Here is an 18,381-nt window from a genome sequence, read left to right as displayed (position 1 = left end):
TTTGACGGACTGTGAATTGGACAGGGACCAATTTTTCAGTTCTGCAGGTAGGAAAGAAAAGCTGATTTCTAAGATGTTGGCGTATAAAGTAACAGGACTCAGCAAGAGCCCAAATATGAAAGACAGAAGGAGATCAAAATGACCCAATAGTGAGAGAAGAGAAAGGTGGATAACTGAAGATAAAGAGAGGGGGAAAAAAAGATCCAGATTTAGAATCCAAAGATCTTCAACCAAGCAAGGTAACAGTAAGTCAGTCATCAATTACCCAGTCTTTTCCTGCTTTCTCAGAATGCCTATACAGTAAGTTATAACAAAAAGAAACTCCAGTCACAGTTATATATTTAAACACAGTCAATTATTTCTACGTTTAGCATGATTTCTAACCCTACAGTAACCTGCATTTAGATAGTTTCCTAGAAGTGTCATCTGGTAAAAGATCTTCATTTAAATATTTTTAGAGGGGAAGTTTGCTCAAGTTTGAAGGCACGTGTTCAACTATTTTCATTTAGGAAGAAGTGAAGATTGAAATAAATACTCTGTAGAGATGAAAACTATTTTTTTTAAATAGCTCTAATACTGGAAGAATCGAGAGTTCAAAGAAAAAAAAGGCATTGTTTAAAATGAGAAGTAGTTTTGAGAATCACTGGAAAACAAAGCAGCTGAACACCTCGTGGAAACAGCACATTCAAGGACCGCGTTTTTGTTATGCAGAAAAGAGCGCATTTTAAGCAAGTTTATTTTGTATATGCCACAAATTGTGCATCTACGATGCCTCAAATTAACAGTGCAAGAACATGTTTACAATGCAACAGGCAGCTAAAAATCAAAACAACAAAACAAAAAGTCATGCAACCTCCTTCAGTCACTTGTCTCTAAGTATGCACTGAAAAATATGCAGAGTTCCAGGGCTCCCTTCATTAGTTTGTCCCTTTTAAGACATGAAAGCAAAGATAAGACTTGTAAAGAATACTTGTCTAAATCTGCATGCAAATACACAAAAGCACTTACCACTGCTCTAACACAATGATTGTTACCTTTATAGAAAAGTTAATTCTATAGTTAAAGCAACAGTGAAATGAGCAACGAACATATGTTAATGTAGTTTCATGAAATTAGAGCACTTTATTGCCACAAAATAGAAGCGTTAGTAACTGTCAGTAATACCTTATAACGAAGAATAATCTTTATAGCTCTTTTAAAGGATTAGAATACGTAGTCGACAGGAGTTTTCCACTGATGTTTTTATTCGGAAGCAAAACCAGTTTAAGAAGCTCCCATTCTCCCCAGCCCACTTACACCCATAACGAAGTTCACCGCTTCTCTAACCACCATAGTACAACAGCTTACAGATACTGAGGAGTTTAACCTCAGTGTTTCGCAAGGGGAGTAATGAGAAAGTGACCCAGTCTTACAACACAGCCTCCCTCACACGTAGTTCTACAAGCACAGTGAAGAGAAGACTTGTGGCATAAGGGCAGGAGCAAGAACCTCTCAACCAGGCTTTGTTGCAGAAGGAAACATACTGTGTCACTACAACCCACATTATTTCCTTTATTTTAAGTATGCAAATTACACAGTTACTAAGTTACACACAAGATAAACACTCAGACAACGTCAAATTAACCTTATCTGCCTTGCATTCTTACTTTGCGCATAAAAATGCTAGAAGTGGTATGCTACTTAGCTGTTTTTAGAGGGAAAAAAGTTAAATACATTGAGGGATCTACTACTCTAAAGGAATTCTCTAGAACTTTTTAGTCTTTCTGTAACCAATGATTTTTAAGTTTGTTAAAAACATATCTGAGAGAATTACATATCATCTAAAACAGTACCTTCTTCTAAACTTGATCCCAACTTTAGCAACAAGGTATCATCTTACCTGTAGAACTCTTATTTAAAAGTTATGGTCTCAATCCTGCAACTGCTCTGCACTGATAAAGCCCTGTGCCATCACTGGAGTCCCACTGAGGTCAACAACACGCTCTTGCTGCAAGATCAAAAGCCTCTGTGCCTACACAACATTTTATTTCCAAGCCACTATTCAACATCCCTCAAAATATTTTGGCATACATATGCAAAACAGAGAGGGGGAAATTAGAGATTGCAATTTTCCAGGTAATTACCATCACTGTGTATTTTGAGATTACAATATTAAACACTTCTAGTTTACTTTCCTCTTCCTATACTAGTATTGTTCTGCACTAACCATAATGGTTTTTAGCTTTTTCATTATTATGACTATTTGCAAAGCCCTAAACAGTTTCCATATGTTGAAAAAAACGGTCATTGTTTTCTTCAACAAAGAAACCAGTTTTGTCTTCAGGTTCTCAGAGCCATAGACAATTCCGGCAATAATCACTTCTTGCATATATTTTGTAGCTTGACATTCATTTCTACGTCAGAAAGTTTTCCCCTGCTGTGTACAGGAACAGAATTCCACTAAAACAGTATTTCTAGCCCCTACAGTTGCAAACAAAACAAAAAATGCACTGTAACTCTCGTAACTAGAGAAGTTATCCATTTGTTAAATAGGCAGTTTTTACATTGAAACTAAAAGTCACTTCGGCATATATTGCTCTACTGGATGGAAGAGTTCTCAAAAGAGTGGCGAAAAAGACAATGCTGAAAAGACCACAGGATCAGAGGATCTAACATAAGCCGACTGAAGAAAACAAAAAGGATGATTCTCCTATGTCTCCAAAATAATGAGGAGGCCAAACAGGTGAAGTTGTCTATGGTCTTGCAGCATCACTAAAATTGGAGACAACTGCCGTAATACAGGCTCCAAATCTACATCCTTTTATGTCTAGGACATGGACTTGAGGAGAGGAAGGGAAAGACCAGGAGTAAAGAAACGAGACACTACAAGTGTATCTAATACAGATTAATCTGAGGCTAATATGAAAAATGTAAGCTCTGAAGGGGGAAGGTGTTATCCCGCTGTCCTCTCAGCAGGGATCACAGGTAAATGGCCCCGCAGACTGGTACCGAAGCGCATCAGTGGAGAGCGCCCGCCCAACACCTTCCACACACACCACGGGCACAGCACAAGCCGTCGGTGAGGTCAAGGAACGCCAAGTCCCGGGCAGTCACCGGAAAGCTCGGCGACAGCGTGAGCCTGTAGCCTCGGCAGCTCCTCTCCTCTCCCAGCGGCCCTAGCCCACCTCTTCGAAAGGAGCAGCTCGGGGCCGGGGCCAACAGCCAGCATTTCGGACCGCACGAGTGGCCTGCTACCACACGCCCCTTCACCCAACGCGAGCAACCTCGGCCTCTTCGGCGCCTTTCCCAAACCCGGGCAGCCCCCGCTGCCTTTAGCCGGGGCCCGAAAGACCGAAGGCCGGTGGTTGCGCGCCCGCCGGCAGCGCCGTTCCCCCGGCCCGGCCTGCGAGGGGCCTGCGGGCGCCGCTCCCCCCCGCCCGGCAGAGGCGGCCGGAGCGAAGCCAGGGGGACGCCGAGCCCGGTGCGTGCGGAGGATCACGGGCCCTCCGGGGCTGCCGCCGCGGCCCCGCCTCAGCTCGCACAACGGGCAGGCGGGGACGAGGCGGCGGGAACGGGGCCGGCGGGGGGGGTGAGAGGCGGGGGGGGGGGGGGCGGGGAGGGGCGGCGGGCTGACAACAGCCACAGCCGCCGCACAGCGCTTCCCCTTCGGGACCGCCGCCGGCGCCGCCCCCCCCCCGCCGCATCTCCTCCCGCAACAACAGCCCGGGCCCGCCCTGCGCCAGCGGCCACCGCCCTCCGCCCGGCTGCGGGACGGCGGCGGCGCTCGCCGCGCCCTCCCGGGAGGGACCCGGACGGACGCCCAGACGCACACCCCCCGGCTGGGCGCCGCCTTCGCCTCCTCCCCCCGCCGGCGCTGCTCCTTGACAGTTGGCGGCGGGGCGGGCGCCGCGGGAAGGCGAAGCGCGCGCGGCCGGTAACGGCCCCCCCGCGGCTGAGGCGAGAGGGGCCCGGCCCCCGCCCCGGACTCACTGCGGAGGTTGTGGATGAGCTCGGAGTGGCTGGCGCCGCCCGACTTCCAGGCCATCGCTAGACAGACCCTGCGGAGCAGGTACAGAGCCGCCTTCAGCGCCGCGACTGCGCACAGCAGCTTCCCCAGGAAGGACACAACCTCCAGCGCCGACACAGGCGCCGCCTCCTCGCCGCCTCCTCCCCCCCCCGCCGCCGCCGCTGCGGCTGCCGCGCGCCCGCCGGGGGGAGGGGCCACGCGCCCACCGCCCCGCGCGCCCGACATTCTCCGGCCGCCGCCGCTCCGCCGCCGGCCCGCGCTGCGCCCCCCCCACCCCCCCGCGCATGCGCGCCCGTCGCCCCCGGGGGCGCGCGTGGGGAGATCCCCGCGCGGGAGGGAGTGGGGCCGCTCTGCCGCCGCCCGTCAGGGGCCGGCCCCCTCCCGCCCCGCCGGGGTCTGGGGGCTGCGGGCGGAGGGGAGCGCGGTCGGGCCGCGGGAGCACGTGGGTGGCCCGAGCCCCGGTGCCGGCAGCGCCCTCCGGAGCTCAGCCGCCCGGGCCCGGGGCACGAGCCCGCCCCCCACACACAGCTGCAGCCTGCGGCGCCGGTGGCGCGGGCTCAGGGGCTGCTCCCGCTTCGCGGGTTTGGTTGCAGGGCCGCGGGCGTCTGACGGGTCTGTGAGCCCAAGAGCTCCGTTAATGAATGAGCCAGCGAAACGGGACGCCGGTACTCCCCCCTCCCCCCGGTTTTGGCCACTCGTGACAGGAGCCGGCACACGCCGCGTAGAGAGAAAGGGGGGCGGCGGGCGCGGGCCCGGTCCGGCCCGGCCCGGTCCTGCCAGTCACGGCGGCGCCGCCGCCAGCCCCGCGCAGGGGCCCAGCGCGCGCCCCGCCACCCTTGCGACGGAGCCAATTATCGCCGTCCCGCGGCGCGGCGTTTTGCATGGGGCGCGCCTATTGGCCGCGGCCGGCCCGCGCGGGCCAGGCCTACGTGTTGGAGGCTGCCATTGGTCAGCTGGGGCGGGAGCGGCCCCCGAGGCGGGAGTCGCGGCGGGGGGTGAGGCGGCGGCGGCGGCGGCCGTGGCCGTCGGCTGCCGGGGGCGGGGAGGTGGCACCGGACACCGGGAACGGGGAGGGATGGGAGGCTGCGGGAGCTGGCACCCGCCTGTATGGCTCAACGCTGCCAGAGCACCAGCGGTCCATTCCTGGCGCCATGCTGTTGCAGGACAAAGTTACAAAGTAAAATTCCTTTTAAAAGGTGTCTGCGTCATAAAATGAGTAACTCAGAATTTAATAAACGCCAAATTGGTACTTCCGATGTGGCCTTTACCCTGTCGCAGCGCAGGCACACGATGAAGCAGCAATCTTAAGGGAAAAGTAGCACCGGCGGTTCCTCCCGCAGCCTACAGGCATAACGCAGAAAACCACAGAATTCGTTTCCTACGGTCATGTGGTATTCCTGGGTACTCCTTAATGATTAATTTTGCCACCGATATTCATTTGCCACCTGTTATTTATACGTGTTTCTATTGTTTTGAAGGGAAAGCGAACTCCATTCTTGCAGACGATTTCGGGGAAGCCACCGCCGGCGCGGTGACTTTTGCATTTGTGCCCCCTTCTGGTCCCTGTGAAGGAGCTTCCACACGCCCGGGACCGCAGTGCTACCGCGTTTCCTCTTCGCCAGCGCAACGGGGCAGGTACGGCATCTGCTTGGTACCAGCCAGCACGGGTTTCAGTTCTTTTCTTTTGAAACATGAGGGTAGTGATACATGACTATGAATAGATAGGCCCTACCGATAGCACGCTGTATAAACATCAGAGGAAACAAGGTATCATCCAACAGATATACATTCAAATATCATATTGTTTCTTAAAAGAGTTCCTGATACCAGGACACACACAGCCTAACATACCACCATGGGAGACACAGATAACATCGTCTTCGGTGCGAGAACCCATCCTGAGAGGGATGAGCCTCTTCCGGTTCCACGCAACACATATACTCCATCCTGTCATTGCTGGTTCAGGTGAAGAAAATGAGGTGAAGGTGGGAATCTGCTTTTCTGGCGAGCAGTCAATCCAGGGCAAATCTGGTAGTTGCCCAATGCGTACACCAGGTCCCATCCGTAGAATTCCCAGACCTTTCCCATCTGGTTCCTTTAATCCTGGAGACGGATCCGCTGCTTCATTCTGTATTCTCCATTTAACTTCTCCTAAGCATGATCTGGCAACCACTCTACGGTCCGTGAGAAACTCCCAGCCTGTCCCAGAATATAAAAGGTCTCCCTGTTGTAACCAGTGGGCTGGGAGAGAAAGAAAGAAGCCGTAGAGTTAGAGGAATTCCCAAAGGGCAGCAAATGCAGAGAACAGACAGACATTGTAAAAACACACACACAAAAATACTTCATTGTTTTAAATGCAAAAGACAAATTTTTGTTGTCAGATGCAAGCAAACTGCATTGCTTTCACATAGAGACATTGTTGGCAAGAAACTAGCTGGCCCATGTTTAAAAGCATTCCAGGGATACTTACCCCCTTGGGAGACCAGAAACACAAGAGAAACCATTTACATACAAACTGAAGCTGCTTACCAGCACCAGCTTGAATTAGGGTTCAGCTTGTCACAGAGCACAGAGAAAGAGCCCACCTTTATCTCCTAGGAACTTGCAGACTGGCCCAGGCACTTTTGGACTGAATGTACCTATTGTCCATCTCTTGGCTACGTTCTTGGCACGACTATTCAGGGAATGACAAGAACATAAGTGTGAGCCTTCCTAAGCGATATCTGGGGTGTCTTGGATGGATACCAGGCATGTGTGAAGGAAACACCATTTGGCTCTGCAAGTTTCCAGGAGCTTTAAGACAAGCCAAGTTGCCTCAAAGGGCGCTGAGAAACTAACATGCACCAATAGGGGCAGGATGCACCCATTTGTGCAGTAAAAAAACATGAGGGTCCCTAGCTCTTTCTGCTGTGTAACCCCAGGCCATGAGTCCATTTTTTAAACTTATTAAGAGCATATCCATTAAGATAAAACTAAAAGGAACATAAACATTCTACACTAGAGTAAAAGACAAGCAGAAATAAAAAAAATATGTTTTCTGGCCATCAGCATTCATGTGGAACCTCTCCATCTGCTCTGACACTCAGCATTCCTGTATCCGCTTCCCCCTCACTTGTCCAAACCAGCGTGAGCGTCTTGGTCCCTGGATGCCCACTGTCAGTTGCAGGCACCTCCATCTTCCACAGGTACAGCCATCTCCTTAGGCTTTCCAGGGAGCTGATGCATGGACAGCCCTATCAGGGAAGAGGCACGGGAATGCCAGAAGCCAGAGTGGACCATCACATGATTGTTCTGACATGGAGACCCCACTAATTTTAAGCATGCTGGATCTCTCTCCTTTTCTGCACATTCACCCACATCTCAATCCCTTAGCAGTACTTACGTACATTTATATATAAACCCCTCCATGCTACTATTTCTGTTTCATCCCTTCCCTCCCACCTCATGAACCCATTAGATTTTTTAAGTTCTTTGAATTTAAAAAGCATATGAAAAGTTGATCATCACTGTCTGATCCCATCTGCTTCTGCATATACATACCACAAGCAGAAATTGCCTTGTGAAATGTTCCTGCTGAACATTTCCGCAGTTATGTCCCAAACCCCACACTAATTGGCTTCTACACCTACAGTCACTCCTCTCTCTGCCTCCATTCTGTTTTTAACTTAATCACTCTCTTTCATCTTATTTCTTTTCCGGTAATCTCAAGCCAGTTTGGTGTGTACTTTCATTTTGTATTTCCATTTCAGGAGCTCACATTATTTTGAACTCAGCATCCCTCTTTTCCTAGCCCTGCACTCAAAGAGGAGGTGAGAAGGACCCAGACACATCAGTGACTCTCCGTGCTTGGGAGCAGCAGGACCCCTCCATAAGAGAAGGTGAGCCTGGAGCCAGGGACGACGATGCCACACAGCAGGATGCCATTCCATGGTGTCCGAGCAAGACAAGCAGAGCAGGGCTGGGGACGGTAATGGTTTTGCCATCAAGCAAAAGCAAAGGGACAAGTCAGGCCCCAAGTCAAGCCAGTCACCAAGTCAGTGATGTGGCTGGGCACAGGCCCTCCTACAACACAGCTCAGGCCAGGAGCAGGTGCCCCAGCCCAGGTGGGAGCCCCAGGTGAGGGCAAGTAAGGCTTACGAACGCACCCAGGGCCCTGGCACTCTGTTCTTAAATCAGCTCTGCAGTACCCTGCCTAGTGACTGCGCTTGTTCAAGAGATGGAACTGGGCACAACTCCAGGAGTTATGACCAGCAGTAAATATGGTGTCTCCAAATAACTTTCTGAAAACACTGTTGAATGATAATGGGAGGAAAGCAGATTATAAGCAAATAGGGTTGAGAATTAGCCTTATCCTGTCCTAGTACATCCACTGATCTAGTAAGTGCCTTCATTCCCAGGGCCTCTAACCTCTGGCAGAGAGAGAGGCCTGCTTTCAGTTTTCTTCCCTTTCACTCACACTCCTAGCTTTAGCCACATTTAAGGATAATCCATAGATGCTCCTTGTTGTCTCAGCTAATATGTTTGGACCCAATGCCCAGAGTCAGCTTTGTCTAGATTTAACGTCCTTTTTGACAACCTCAGAAATACTTGATGAGGCATATTTCCTCCCAGTGTTTGCTTCCTCCTTTTGTTTATTTAAATCTGCTATTATGCTAAAACAACATACTAACACAGTACTCATAGTGATTAAACACAGAGAATATATTTAAAGGTTTACAGAGCAACCCTAAATTCATCACAGCTCTCACCTCCATCACATAACATGCTGCCAACATTTTCTTAAAAAAAGTGTAAGACAGGGAAGAAAAATTGTGATTCTTCTTTCCCTCTTAATGAAAATAAGCCTCTATGTCCAACCTACTCTCCTTAATACTTCCAACATGCTTTTGAACGAGCAATCCTGAGCAAAGAAAGAAACCATCCAAGAGCACAAGAGAAAAAATACACACAGAAATCACAAAGTAACCAACAAAAATATTTGCCTAATAAAACATTTCAATAATCCCGGAGCGTTATCTCTTCCACTTCTAGCTATCTGGTCTGTAGCTGTATTCTGAGGCTGCATATTGACCTTTCTCACACGTGTTATGAGAATTAGCTGAAAATACCCTTGGAGTTGACAGTGACTTGCAGGATTGCTGTTAGCAGCTTAATACAGGGCACCAGAGGTATTGGCTACTGTACAATAATAACGCTACTGCAGCGTGCTGGCTTAAGCTTGCAGTATGGCAGACTACAATAGCATCCAGCTTTTTTAATATGTTGGATTCTGCTGTACATAATTATGAAAAAAAAAAAGTTCCTCACAATTAGAGTTCAAACGATGCATAAAGCATATAAAATATCACTGATTTGGTATCACATCTGAAGGATTACAAAACGTCACGGCAGACTTGATGAGGAACTCGAGAATGCTGTACAGTAAAAATCTGACCGATGGCTTTGGCAGGCAAAGTGCAATAACACAGGGGAAAGTTTGCCCAAGCCACTGCTGCTGCTGCTGCTGCTGCTGAGTCCACCTGACAGAACCTCAGAGAGCTGGCAGTGGCAGCTTTGAAAAAAATGCAGCAGAAAATCAGGCTGAAAAAGCAGGAAGGTGCTTGTGAAAAAGTCCCTTGCTGCACTGCAGTGACTGGACAGATAGTCCTGTCCTCTAAAATGACAACGTAGCTGCGTCAGCCGTTAGCTCGTTTTACAACTAACCTCTGAACTTTTTATTGCACAGTTGTTTAGGTCTGAGGTGAAATACGATAAAGGAAGTACATGCGTGCTCTTGTTTGATTTCACACACTATCGGGGACAGAAAAATTATCGTTGTGCTTCAGTGCCGGCGGGAATCTGACAGCGGGAGGAGAGCATGACTGGCAGATATTTAAAAGCAAATCTAGACCAGAGGCAATTCGTTGCTGTATAAAAGTCATTGATTTTTGAGAAGAAGATGATCCAGACGCGTAACGCTCCGGGGGCAGACGGCCGAGCTGAGCAGACAGGCGAGCGCACGGGTACATTCAGTGCTTTATTTCTTCCTCTCCCGGACCCGATTCTGCAAATGACGCCTCGCAGCGGCGCGGCACGGCACGGCACGGCAGGGCACCCCCGCTGCCGCCGCCCCTGCCGGGCGTCGCGCCGTGACTCCCGCGCCCGCTTCCCTCGGCCGCCGGTTAGCGAACGGCCGGGGCTGACGGGGCGCGGCCCACCCCGGCCTGTCCGTCTCGGTAAGCGCCGGCAGCCGGCGCCCTGCGGCTGCTCCTTACGGCGAGGCCGGGCGGGCCGCCGCCCCGCTCCCCCGCTCCCCCGCCATGCCCGGCCCCGGCCCCGGCCCCGGCCCCGCGCGGCGCCCCGAGCCTGTCCCTCCGCGCTCGCCGTCGCGCCGCAGCCAATCAGGAGGCGCGCCGCGGGGCAGGCGGGAGCCGGCGCGCGGCGGGGGCAGCCATGGAGGAGGTGTGCGCCAAGTTCGTGTCGCAGAAGATCAGCAAGGCGCGCTGGCGGCCCCTGCCCGCCGCCGCGCTCCAGCCCCCCGACCTCTTTGCCACCGGCTCCTGGGACAACGAGGTAGCGGGCGCGGCGCCTCCTTCCCGCCGGGGCGTGGGACGGGCGGCGGCGCCCCCTCGGCCCCCTCCGCCTCCGCCGCTTCCCGTGGGAGAGCGGGGCCGGAGGCTGCCGTGAGCGCCGCCCGTCCCGGCGCTCGCTTGGCTCTGCCTTGCTCGCGTCCGCGGGGAAGCAGGGGGCCGCCCCGCCGCTCGGCAGGGCTGTCCCGCCGGGCGAGCGCTTCGCTCCCTCCGGCGCGGTGCGCGGCCTGCAGCCTGCTGCTTTCCCCGGCTGTCGCGAGAAGGCCGTGACAGGCGCCTGGGCTGGCTCACGGTTAGATACTTTCAAAAGCCCTTCCGAGTAAAACTGGTGGTGTCGTTTCCGTACAGGATAACAGGATCTCCGTTTGGTCTGTTGGGGATCTTGGAAATGTGGGCCTCAACGGGGAATATCAAGGAGAACCTCAGCTGCTGTGTGACATCAGGCACAACGGCGATGTTATGGACATGCAGGTAAAATAGCTGTGTTGAATAGGTCCGTATTTTTTAAGGGCTTGTCACTTAAGAGAAATTAAGGGATAGTAAGCTGGCAAAATGCTGAGACTGAAAAAAAAATTCTTATGAAGAAGGGGGGCAAAACCAACCAGTATCAGTTTGTGGACTTGGGTTTGGTTTGTGGGTTTTTTTTACTATACCTACCAATAATTTAGGCTACTCTAAAATAAAAATCATTATTTTGGTACTGACGTCAACTGATAACATGCTTATTATGTCTCTTCAGTTTTTGGATCAAGAGAGAATCGTGGTTGCCTCATCAACAGGAACTGTAACTATATTCCGTCATCATCAAAATAACCAGGTAAGTAACTTGCCCCGGCTTTAAGCTGCTATTCTGTGTAACACAGGTCACTTTGATCTTAGCGTAAGATTTCTCAGAACTACTAGAGCAAGAAACATCTGTGTACCAAAATAATTTTTTTGAAGTCTGTTAGAAAAAGCTTTGGCTTTATACATACAAGGAAAGAAAAAAGCATTTTGCACACATACTACATAAATTAGACTCCGGAGCCAGATAGACTGGGATGTCCATTAGTACATACCTGTAGCCAAATAGTCCATTCACTGAAAACGTACTTTAAGAGTTTAGATTGGTTTGGGGGAGTGGGTACTAATGGGCTACTACCTGCTTTATTAGAGTTTTTGCATTCTTGAACTAAATGACTTGTGTTGAGTTTCTTCTCACAAGCGTCACATGAGGGAAGATATGTAAACTCTGTAGTCTTTTGCTTTGATTATGAATCACTGAAAGTAAGTGCGTAATGACTTTTTTACATATTCACAATGACACAATAAAGACTAATACCTGTTAATAGTTTGATGTGGTACCTAAAATAAAATAAATTCCTTGCAATCAAAATCTAAATCCGACCTTACATTTTGCAAAGGCCTCAGCTTTTTTCCCTTGGCCTGGGGAAAGATTGAAGGGGTAAGTCTAGTGAAAGGCATTTCACAGTTCATAAATAGATCGTGTTTTCTGATTTCTAGCTCATGTGAAAAAGGTGGTTCAGAGAAGAAATAATCTGTGTTTAATTGAAGGATTGCGTGCTCAAGACTTCAGGAAAATTTAGATCTCTGATTCTTATTTGTATAGGAGATTCTCATTCCTGTGAGGTAGTGTGGCTTTCCTGGAGCTTGTTTCTTGTTTCGTGAGTATTCTGGAAGCTTTGGTCTATCAGGATCATTACTTACCAGCAGAATTTCATGTCTGGTTACTACTTAGACTTTGTCCGCCAACCAGCGGTGGGAGAAAGCCCATTATCATGTGGATCAAGACACGTCTTGTGGTGGAGCAGCATGTACCGGAGTCATCTGCAACAACCCAGAAATTGTCACTGTTGGAGAAGATGGTAGAATAAATCTCTTCAGAGCTGACCAAAAGAGTGCAGTAAGAACTATAGGTATGTCAAATAACTGTTTGAATTAGTTTAGTTTGGAGTGGTTTGTTTGGTGTTTAGCTTCTCAAATGATAACCAAAAAAAAAAAAAAAAAGTCATTTGAGAATTGAATTAAATATCCCAAGTTGAATGTGTTTCCTCCAGGTTATTCCTATATTCCTCCAGACTTCAGATACCTGAACTGTATTTCAGATGTATTTCTATATTCATTCAGGTATTTCTAAGTTAATGTTTTAACTGATGGAGAAGTTTCAAGCCTAACATTCTCGGTAGGCTTCTGTTTCAGCTAGAATTGTTAAATGCTATGACAGTATGCATGAAATATCATTAGATTTCAAGAAGTATTGTGTCCCAAGTTCTTCATAACTGGAGGTCAGTGAAATGGTAATTTCAATTCACTATTTGTACTAAGATTAACCCTCATGCTATCCATATTCAAAACTATTTCTCTATGTCTAAAGGAACACCAAGAGGCAGAAACCACTGTTTATACCCTGTTCTTCTGCCAGATATCATGGCTTACAGTGATAATGTCTCCTTTAATGGAAAAACTCCAAATTTCGTAGAGTAATAGATCTTTTCGTAGAGTGAGATCTTTGTAAAAGGTGTCAAAACTTGGTTATTCTCAACTCTTCTATCATGCTAGTCTCATGGGAATAGAATACAAGTTTGTAGCATCTGTTGGAAATGAAACTTAAAAGCAGAAATTACTTAAAGGACAGTAACACCATGTTTGATAGTGGTATTATTAAACTGGGACTTTCTCCCTGAAACTTCCATTTGACACAGCACCTGTGTTTCTCCTCAAGCAAAATCTTGCCTCTAATGGATGAAGGAATTTACACAGTGATAAGCCAATTAAGGAAGGAAGTGCTCTGGGATTTCTAGATGGGGTACTTATGTGTGCATGGCTGTATATACACACACAAGATAAATCCTATTAATTGCATACAGTCTTTTAGTGAAGCTCCTTGAGAACTCCTGTAGGAAGCTTTTCTATGCTTTTACAAAAGAAAAAAAAAAAAAGAAAAAAGAAAAGGGTAGCAGGAAAGGGGGGGGGGAAAGGGTAGGAGGGCATGAGGCAGATTTTATTAGCACATGCCCACAAAACACAGTAACTTGAGGAGTGAGAACATTAACTAGTTTATTTTTAAATTTTTACTTACATACAGATATTAACACAGAGTGTTCTGGTACAAGTTTAAAGGAGTAGAATGTTTTGCTGACTAACAGGAAGCAGATGTCCACAAAAAAAAAAATCTGTTTTTTCTCTGGGTAATTGCTCAGATGCTTACATACAGATCTAATAATGTGCAGGATGCAAGTTGTTAGTTTTCTTAGTGCTCACTTGATAGTACTATGTAAAAACGCTTGCTTTGTAGGGGTAGCATCAGCCAGCGTTAGGCTGCAGTAAGACTTTGCGTTGAGATTTGCTGGCGCATAAACGTTTAAGAAATCACATATGAATTAATTGAGAAATGCCCTGTTGGAAATGGGAAGGGAAATGTTAAAATAGGAATGGTCCATAAGTAAGTCTATCACACCTATGACCTGGTAAGTAAAGCTTACCTGGAGTTATGTGGAAGGGACTAGCACGAACTCATTGACTAGAGATTGGTTTACAGTAAAGGTTGGAGAGGGGGAGAGAACATCTTGGAAGATGCTTCCAGGTTCTTCAGGATGGAGATCTATAGTGTCAGCAATCCTTTGTAATCGTTCCCAATTCAATGACATCTTGACATTTCCCAGGTGCTAAGCTGAACCCTCAGCATGTTTTAACTTGAAGACAGAGCCCTTGTACCTCATGAAATACTTGTAAAGGAGTACCTTGCTATTTTTATTATTGTTTAATGGATTTAAGAGTAATACAACGTTAATATGTTTTATAGACAATCGTGGTAGGAAAAAAATCTCCAAAGTTAGAGATGATGTAAGAATCTTTTGGAGCCAAAAGATCTATCATTGCTAAATCACTTATGTTATTCTGTCACAAAATTTTAAACCATTTAGAACTTCAGTGTTCAGTAACCTAACATTTCTTCTTAAAGGTGTTTTGGTGTTTGGTTTTTGTTTGTTTGTTTTTTTTTTTTTTTTCCCCCTTCCCCTCGTCTTTCATTTAAATAGTAGGCAGAAAAGAAAACTCATACATTGATGCCTGGTTACAGATATTTGAAACTTGTCTGTCTCAATATCAGAAAAGGTTTGCATCTTATACAGGAAAAAATTGACCTATATTTTCAGTATGGTCTTACACAAAGAATTTTAAAACACTTGAAAGTAGACTTAATAATGTTACCCAATCATAATCAAGATGAAAAGTTTATATATATAATAACAGAATCAAATTATAAGAATATGGTGTCTGTTATTCTCTCCTAAAGCCTCGAAAGTTTCACCTCAATGCTGTGCAGTGTTTGACGTTGTAAATTATTCTGACCAAAAGAAGCACTGGAGAAAAGGACCTGAAAAAGAGCTTTGCCATTTAGCTATAAAGATTAACAAGCAAAGCATAATTCTGGTTTGGCTTTAGGGACGGGGATGGATATCACATTGTCAGTTCTTGGAGAAGGTCTAAAGGAAGTTGGTGAATTAAGTGCTTCTGTATGCAACTGCTTAACGTTTCTCAGCCAGTTACTGTTTCTTGTGCGCAGAAGAACTGCGTTATGAAACGCTCCATAGGTCTCCTCGTGTCTGTAGATGCAGAGCATATAAAGAAAACTCTTATGAAAACCATGGACCTGGCTAAATTGATTCCTCTTCTTAGGAACCATAGAAAGAAATCTTGTGGATCAACAAGTAGTTCTGTCAGCACCGGAGCTAATTAAATATAGCTTCTTACAGATTTGTCTCAGTAGTGTTTGATACAGGAAGCAAAGGCTCCTTTTTCACAGGGTACCCTTGCAACACTTAAATTTCACATGAGACTGGTCTGTCTCTGCCCCTGAAAACGCAGAGAGGTTGTAACCATGCTTAAGCAGCTGTGTTCTGTTCCCTAAAAAGAGTTAATTTGTTGTAATTAAATGGACACTAGCATTCTGCAGATTTACCTGAGTGCTTTCCTCATCTCTTGCAGACAATGCAGACAGCAGTACGCTCCATGCAGTGACTTTCCTTCGCACAACTGAGATCTTGACAGTAAATTCAATTGGACAGTTAAAAATATGGGACCTCAGACAGCAAAGAAATGAGCCATCTCAAATATTTTCTTTGTAAGACCTTCATTTTTTTACATATTTACTGAGAAGCATGTGGTACTTTATAATCTGATGTAAATCTTTCCTGATACCTTCTTGACAGTGAGATGAGAAATGATTGATTTTTTTTTTTTTTAGAAGGTTTTTAACTTCTTTGGTATTTAAATAACCAAAAGCAGATGCTGCTTAATGGCTGAATTACTATTGTGGCTGAGCATTGTATTTAGGTGGTCTGTTCTATGATTTAACTCTTGAAGGACTATCACACCTGTACACTTGCTCCTTTTTAAGAAGAAAAAACAACCCTCAACCCAAAAATCTTTCTCTTCCCCTAATTAAATATACTTTGCATTTGTTTTTCTCCACAGGCCTAATATAAAGTTTCTAGCATTTGAATGATAATTTTGTGCTTTATATGGTATTGTGAGAAAACAAACTGAGCTACATTCAAATCCTGTTGCCTGTGGAATAATTCCCATTGCTGTTAATAGGCTGTGGTTGAGGTACCTGGTTTTGTTAGTGCCCGGTCTCCCTTTGCAACTCTTAGTATATGTTGAAACTGTAATTGTAACATGAATTTCAGAGTAACCTTCTTATTATTGTAGGTATACTTAGAGTATTATCTGTATGCAAGGTTTTCTCACTCCTGTAAAGCTGTCGGATACCGTGTAGATGCCTGTATACCATAGGGCACAGAACCTGATGCTCATCCAATTGTAGCTTCACGTTATTGCCATACCTCTAATCTCCAGTAGGTGTCACGCGGCTTCAGCCTGTAGTGACCAGATCCTGCAGGAATTGAAGCTGCAGTCGATACCGTCACCTTGTTCATCAACACTCCTAGGGATTAAGAAGGTGAAAATAGAAGCTGAATAAAGAATTCATGTTTGTTTGGTTTGGTTTTTTTTCCTCCTTCTCCTTTGCAGGACAGGTGACAGAGTTCCACTGCACTGTGTGGACAGGCATCCCAATCAGCAGCATATTGTGGCCACAGGGGGCCAGGATGGGATGCTGAGTATATGGGACATCAGGCAAGGTACTATGCCAGTGTCCCTGCTAAATGCTCATGAAGCAGAAAGTAAGTATCTGAAATGGAGGGGGGAGAAGAAGGTGGCATTTTAGAAAAGTTTCTAATTTCTGTAAATAATTAGGTGTTGTAGCTACAATACAGAACAATCGCATAGTTGCTACTTAATGTGTCTTCATCCAGTTGGCTTCAGTTTGTTCCTTCTCTGTATATGAGACTGTTCTTATCTAAAAGCCAACTCTATCTAAACTAAAACTAGAATTAGTAAGCAGTTCTTCAATGAGTCATTAGATGCATTTAATCAGAAAGGCTGTGTTTCTAGAAGGGTAGGTATATTCATAGTCAGAGAAATTGATGCCATGGTACGCACGTATAGTAAAGCAAGAATGCAGTTATTAACAAGCTTGAAAACATGAGGAAGGAGGGGAAACTGAAGATCGTACAGATCCATTGAGTGCCTCCACAATGCTGAAACAGCTCGCTTTCCTGGTAATTTTATATGAACAAGATAGCAATTCATTTTGTGCTGAAAATTTTTTGACTCAATGCCACAATTATATTTAAGGAGTAAAAATATTTCTTGAGATGTTAAGTTTTACTGACTTAAATATCTCTTCCACAGTTGTGGTATTTAGACACAAAATAATAATGCGTGTGCTCGGAAGGAATGCGTGCTGTGTGCAGATTTAAACTTAATGGTAGGGAAGATGCATGAGAAAGTATTCAGAATGCCTGAATTCAGATAAGATTTTAGCCTTTAACAGTTTTCACCGTACTGAAAGGCAACAAAGTAGAGTCTCTTGTTTCTTTTTTTCCTTCTCCCCCTCCCTCCGGGGAGGAAAAACTGCAGTAAATAACTAAGGGTGGAGTTTTGGGTCTCCTGCCCACACACACTTAAGAATGGAAAGTTTTGGTGGGGGCCCGGGTTCTTGCAAGTGCATGTCCATATCACACTAGCCAAAGCGCACTGAGCGAAGTACTTGATAATTGTTCTGAAGTGTGGTTTTTTTTTTGTTTGGTTTGGTTTGATACTTCCAGTGTGGGAAGTTCACTTCCATCCCTCCAACCCTGATCACTTATTTACGTGTTCTGAAGATGGATCTCTTTGGCACTGGGATACTTCCACAGACATATCTGAAAAACCATCTTTTCTTCATCAAGGTAAGGATGGTTGAAGTCAATCTGCACTGAATTTGTCAGGTGGCAACATAATTAAGTCGATGTTCTCACAGGGCCCAATTATTAACACAATCCTAATACAGAAAATTAAAAGCTGGTTTCTTTTCTTAGAAAGAAAGCCCTGATAGGCACTTCAGGAAAACTGCTTATAAGGCTAGCAGTTGTGTGAGGTTTTTTGTGGGGTTTTGGGGTTGGGTTTTTTTTGTTTGGTTGGTTGGTTGTTTTTTTTTTTTTTTTTTAAATCTGCTGTACTCTGTCCAGTGTGTGAAGGGACACATCTAATATTTCAAAGACAGATTGTGTTCACTTTAAAATCATCTGTATATAGAAGACGTGAAGGCAGCCTAAATGACACATTACTATCTGAGTCTCTGAGGCAGATGTTATAATACCGAAATAATTGATATGTTAATAGGGTAGTGGAATTATGAATTTACTACTCAAGGTCATAATTGGAACTTTCAATGAATGAAACTGGATCCCTTTGTATCGT

General features: G+C 46.2%; 3 protein-coding genes across 14 annotated transcripts in view; 1 reads left to right on the top strand and 2 right to left on the bottom strand.

Annotated features, from left to right (window-relative positions):
- PCMT1 (protein-L-isoaspartate (D-aspartate) O-methyltransferase) overlaps positions 1-4,239 on the bottom strand; it is a 35,255-nt gene extending 31,016 nt beyond the window's left edge. For all 3 annotated transcript variants that reach the window (XM_087777539.1, XM_087777538.1, XM_087777540.1), the window contains exon 1: positions 3,970-4,239. In XM_087777539.1, the coding sequence (XP_087633665.1) occupies positions 3,970-4,231 (262 nt within the window). In that variant the 5' untranslated portion in view covers positions 4,232-4,239. The remainder of the gene's footprint in view (positions 1-3,969) is intronic.
- A 1,410-nt stretch (positions 4,240-5,649) lies between these two features.
- LOC148053311 (uncharacterized) overlaps positions 5,650-18,381 on the bottom strand; it is a 15,526-nt gene continuing 2,794 nt past the window's right edge. For 4 of the 9 annotated variants that reach the window (XR_015709017.1, XR_015709019.1, XR_015709013.1 and 1 more), the window contains exons 2-3: positions 16,422-16,522; positions 11,400-12,402 (exon numbers count right to left, since the gene is read on the bottom strand). Coding sequence is in view for 2 of the 9 variants with exons in the window: in XM_087777541.1 (XP_087633667.1) it covers positions 12,361-12,402; positions 16,422-16,522 (143 nt within the window). In the remaining 7 variants the exon portion in view is untranslated. Of the gene's footprint in view, positions 6,248-10,959; positions 11,094-11,399; positions 12,403-13,615; positions 15,180-16,421; positions 16,523-18,381 lie in introns of those variants that run through there. The other 5 variants (XR_015709020.1, XR_015709014.1, XM_087777542.1 and 2 more) reach the window with 3 other exon arrangements.
- The window catches only part of NUP43 (nucleoporin 43), a 9,536-nt gene continuing 1,198 nt past the window's right edge, over positions 10,044-18,381 (top strand). Inside the window, exons 1-7 of one of the 2 annotated variants that reach the window (XM_087777536.1) lie at positions 10,044-10,558; positions 10,924-11,046; positions 11,315-11,392; positions 12,314-12,491; positions 15,562-15,697; positions 16,609-16,760; positions 17,748-17,870. In XM_087777536.1, the coding sequence (XP_087633662.1) occupies positions 10,439-10,558; positions 10,924-11,046; positions 11,315-11,392; positions 12,314-12,491; positions 15,562-15,697; positions 16,609-16,760; positions 17,748-17,870 (910 nt within the window). In that variant the 5' untranslated portion in view covers positions 10,044-10,438. The remainder of the gene's footprint in view (positions 10,559-10,923; positions 11,047-11,314; positions 11,393-12,313; positions 12,492-15,561; positions 15,698-16,608; positions 16,761-17,747; positions 17,871-18,381) is intronic. The other variant, XM_087777535.1, reaches the window with a different exon arrangement.

Source organism: Nipponia nippon, unplaced genomic scaffold (assembly GCF_047370975.1).
Source record: "Nipponia nippon isolate SJK-2023a ecotype South Korea unplaced genomic scaffold, ASM4737097v1 scaffold_4, whole genome shotgun sequence".
Classification (NCBI taxonomy): domain Eukaryota; kingdom Metazoa; phylum Chordata; class Aves; order Pelecaniformes; family Threskiornithidae; genus Nipponia; species Nipponia nippon.
This window is presented reverse-complemented; position numbering and strand designations above follow the sequence as displayed.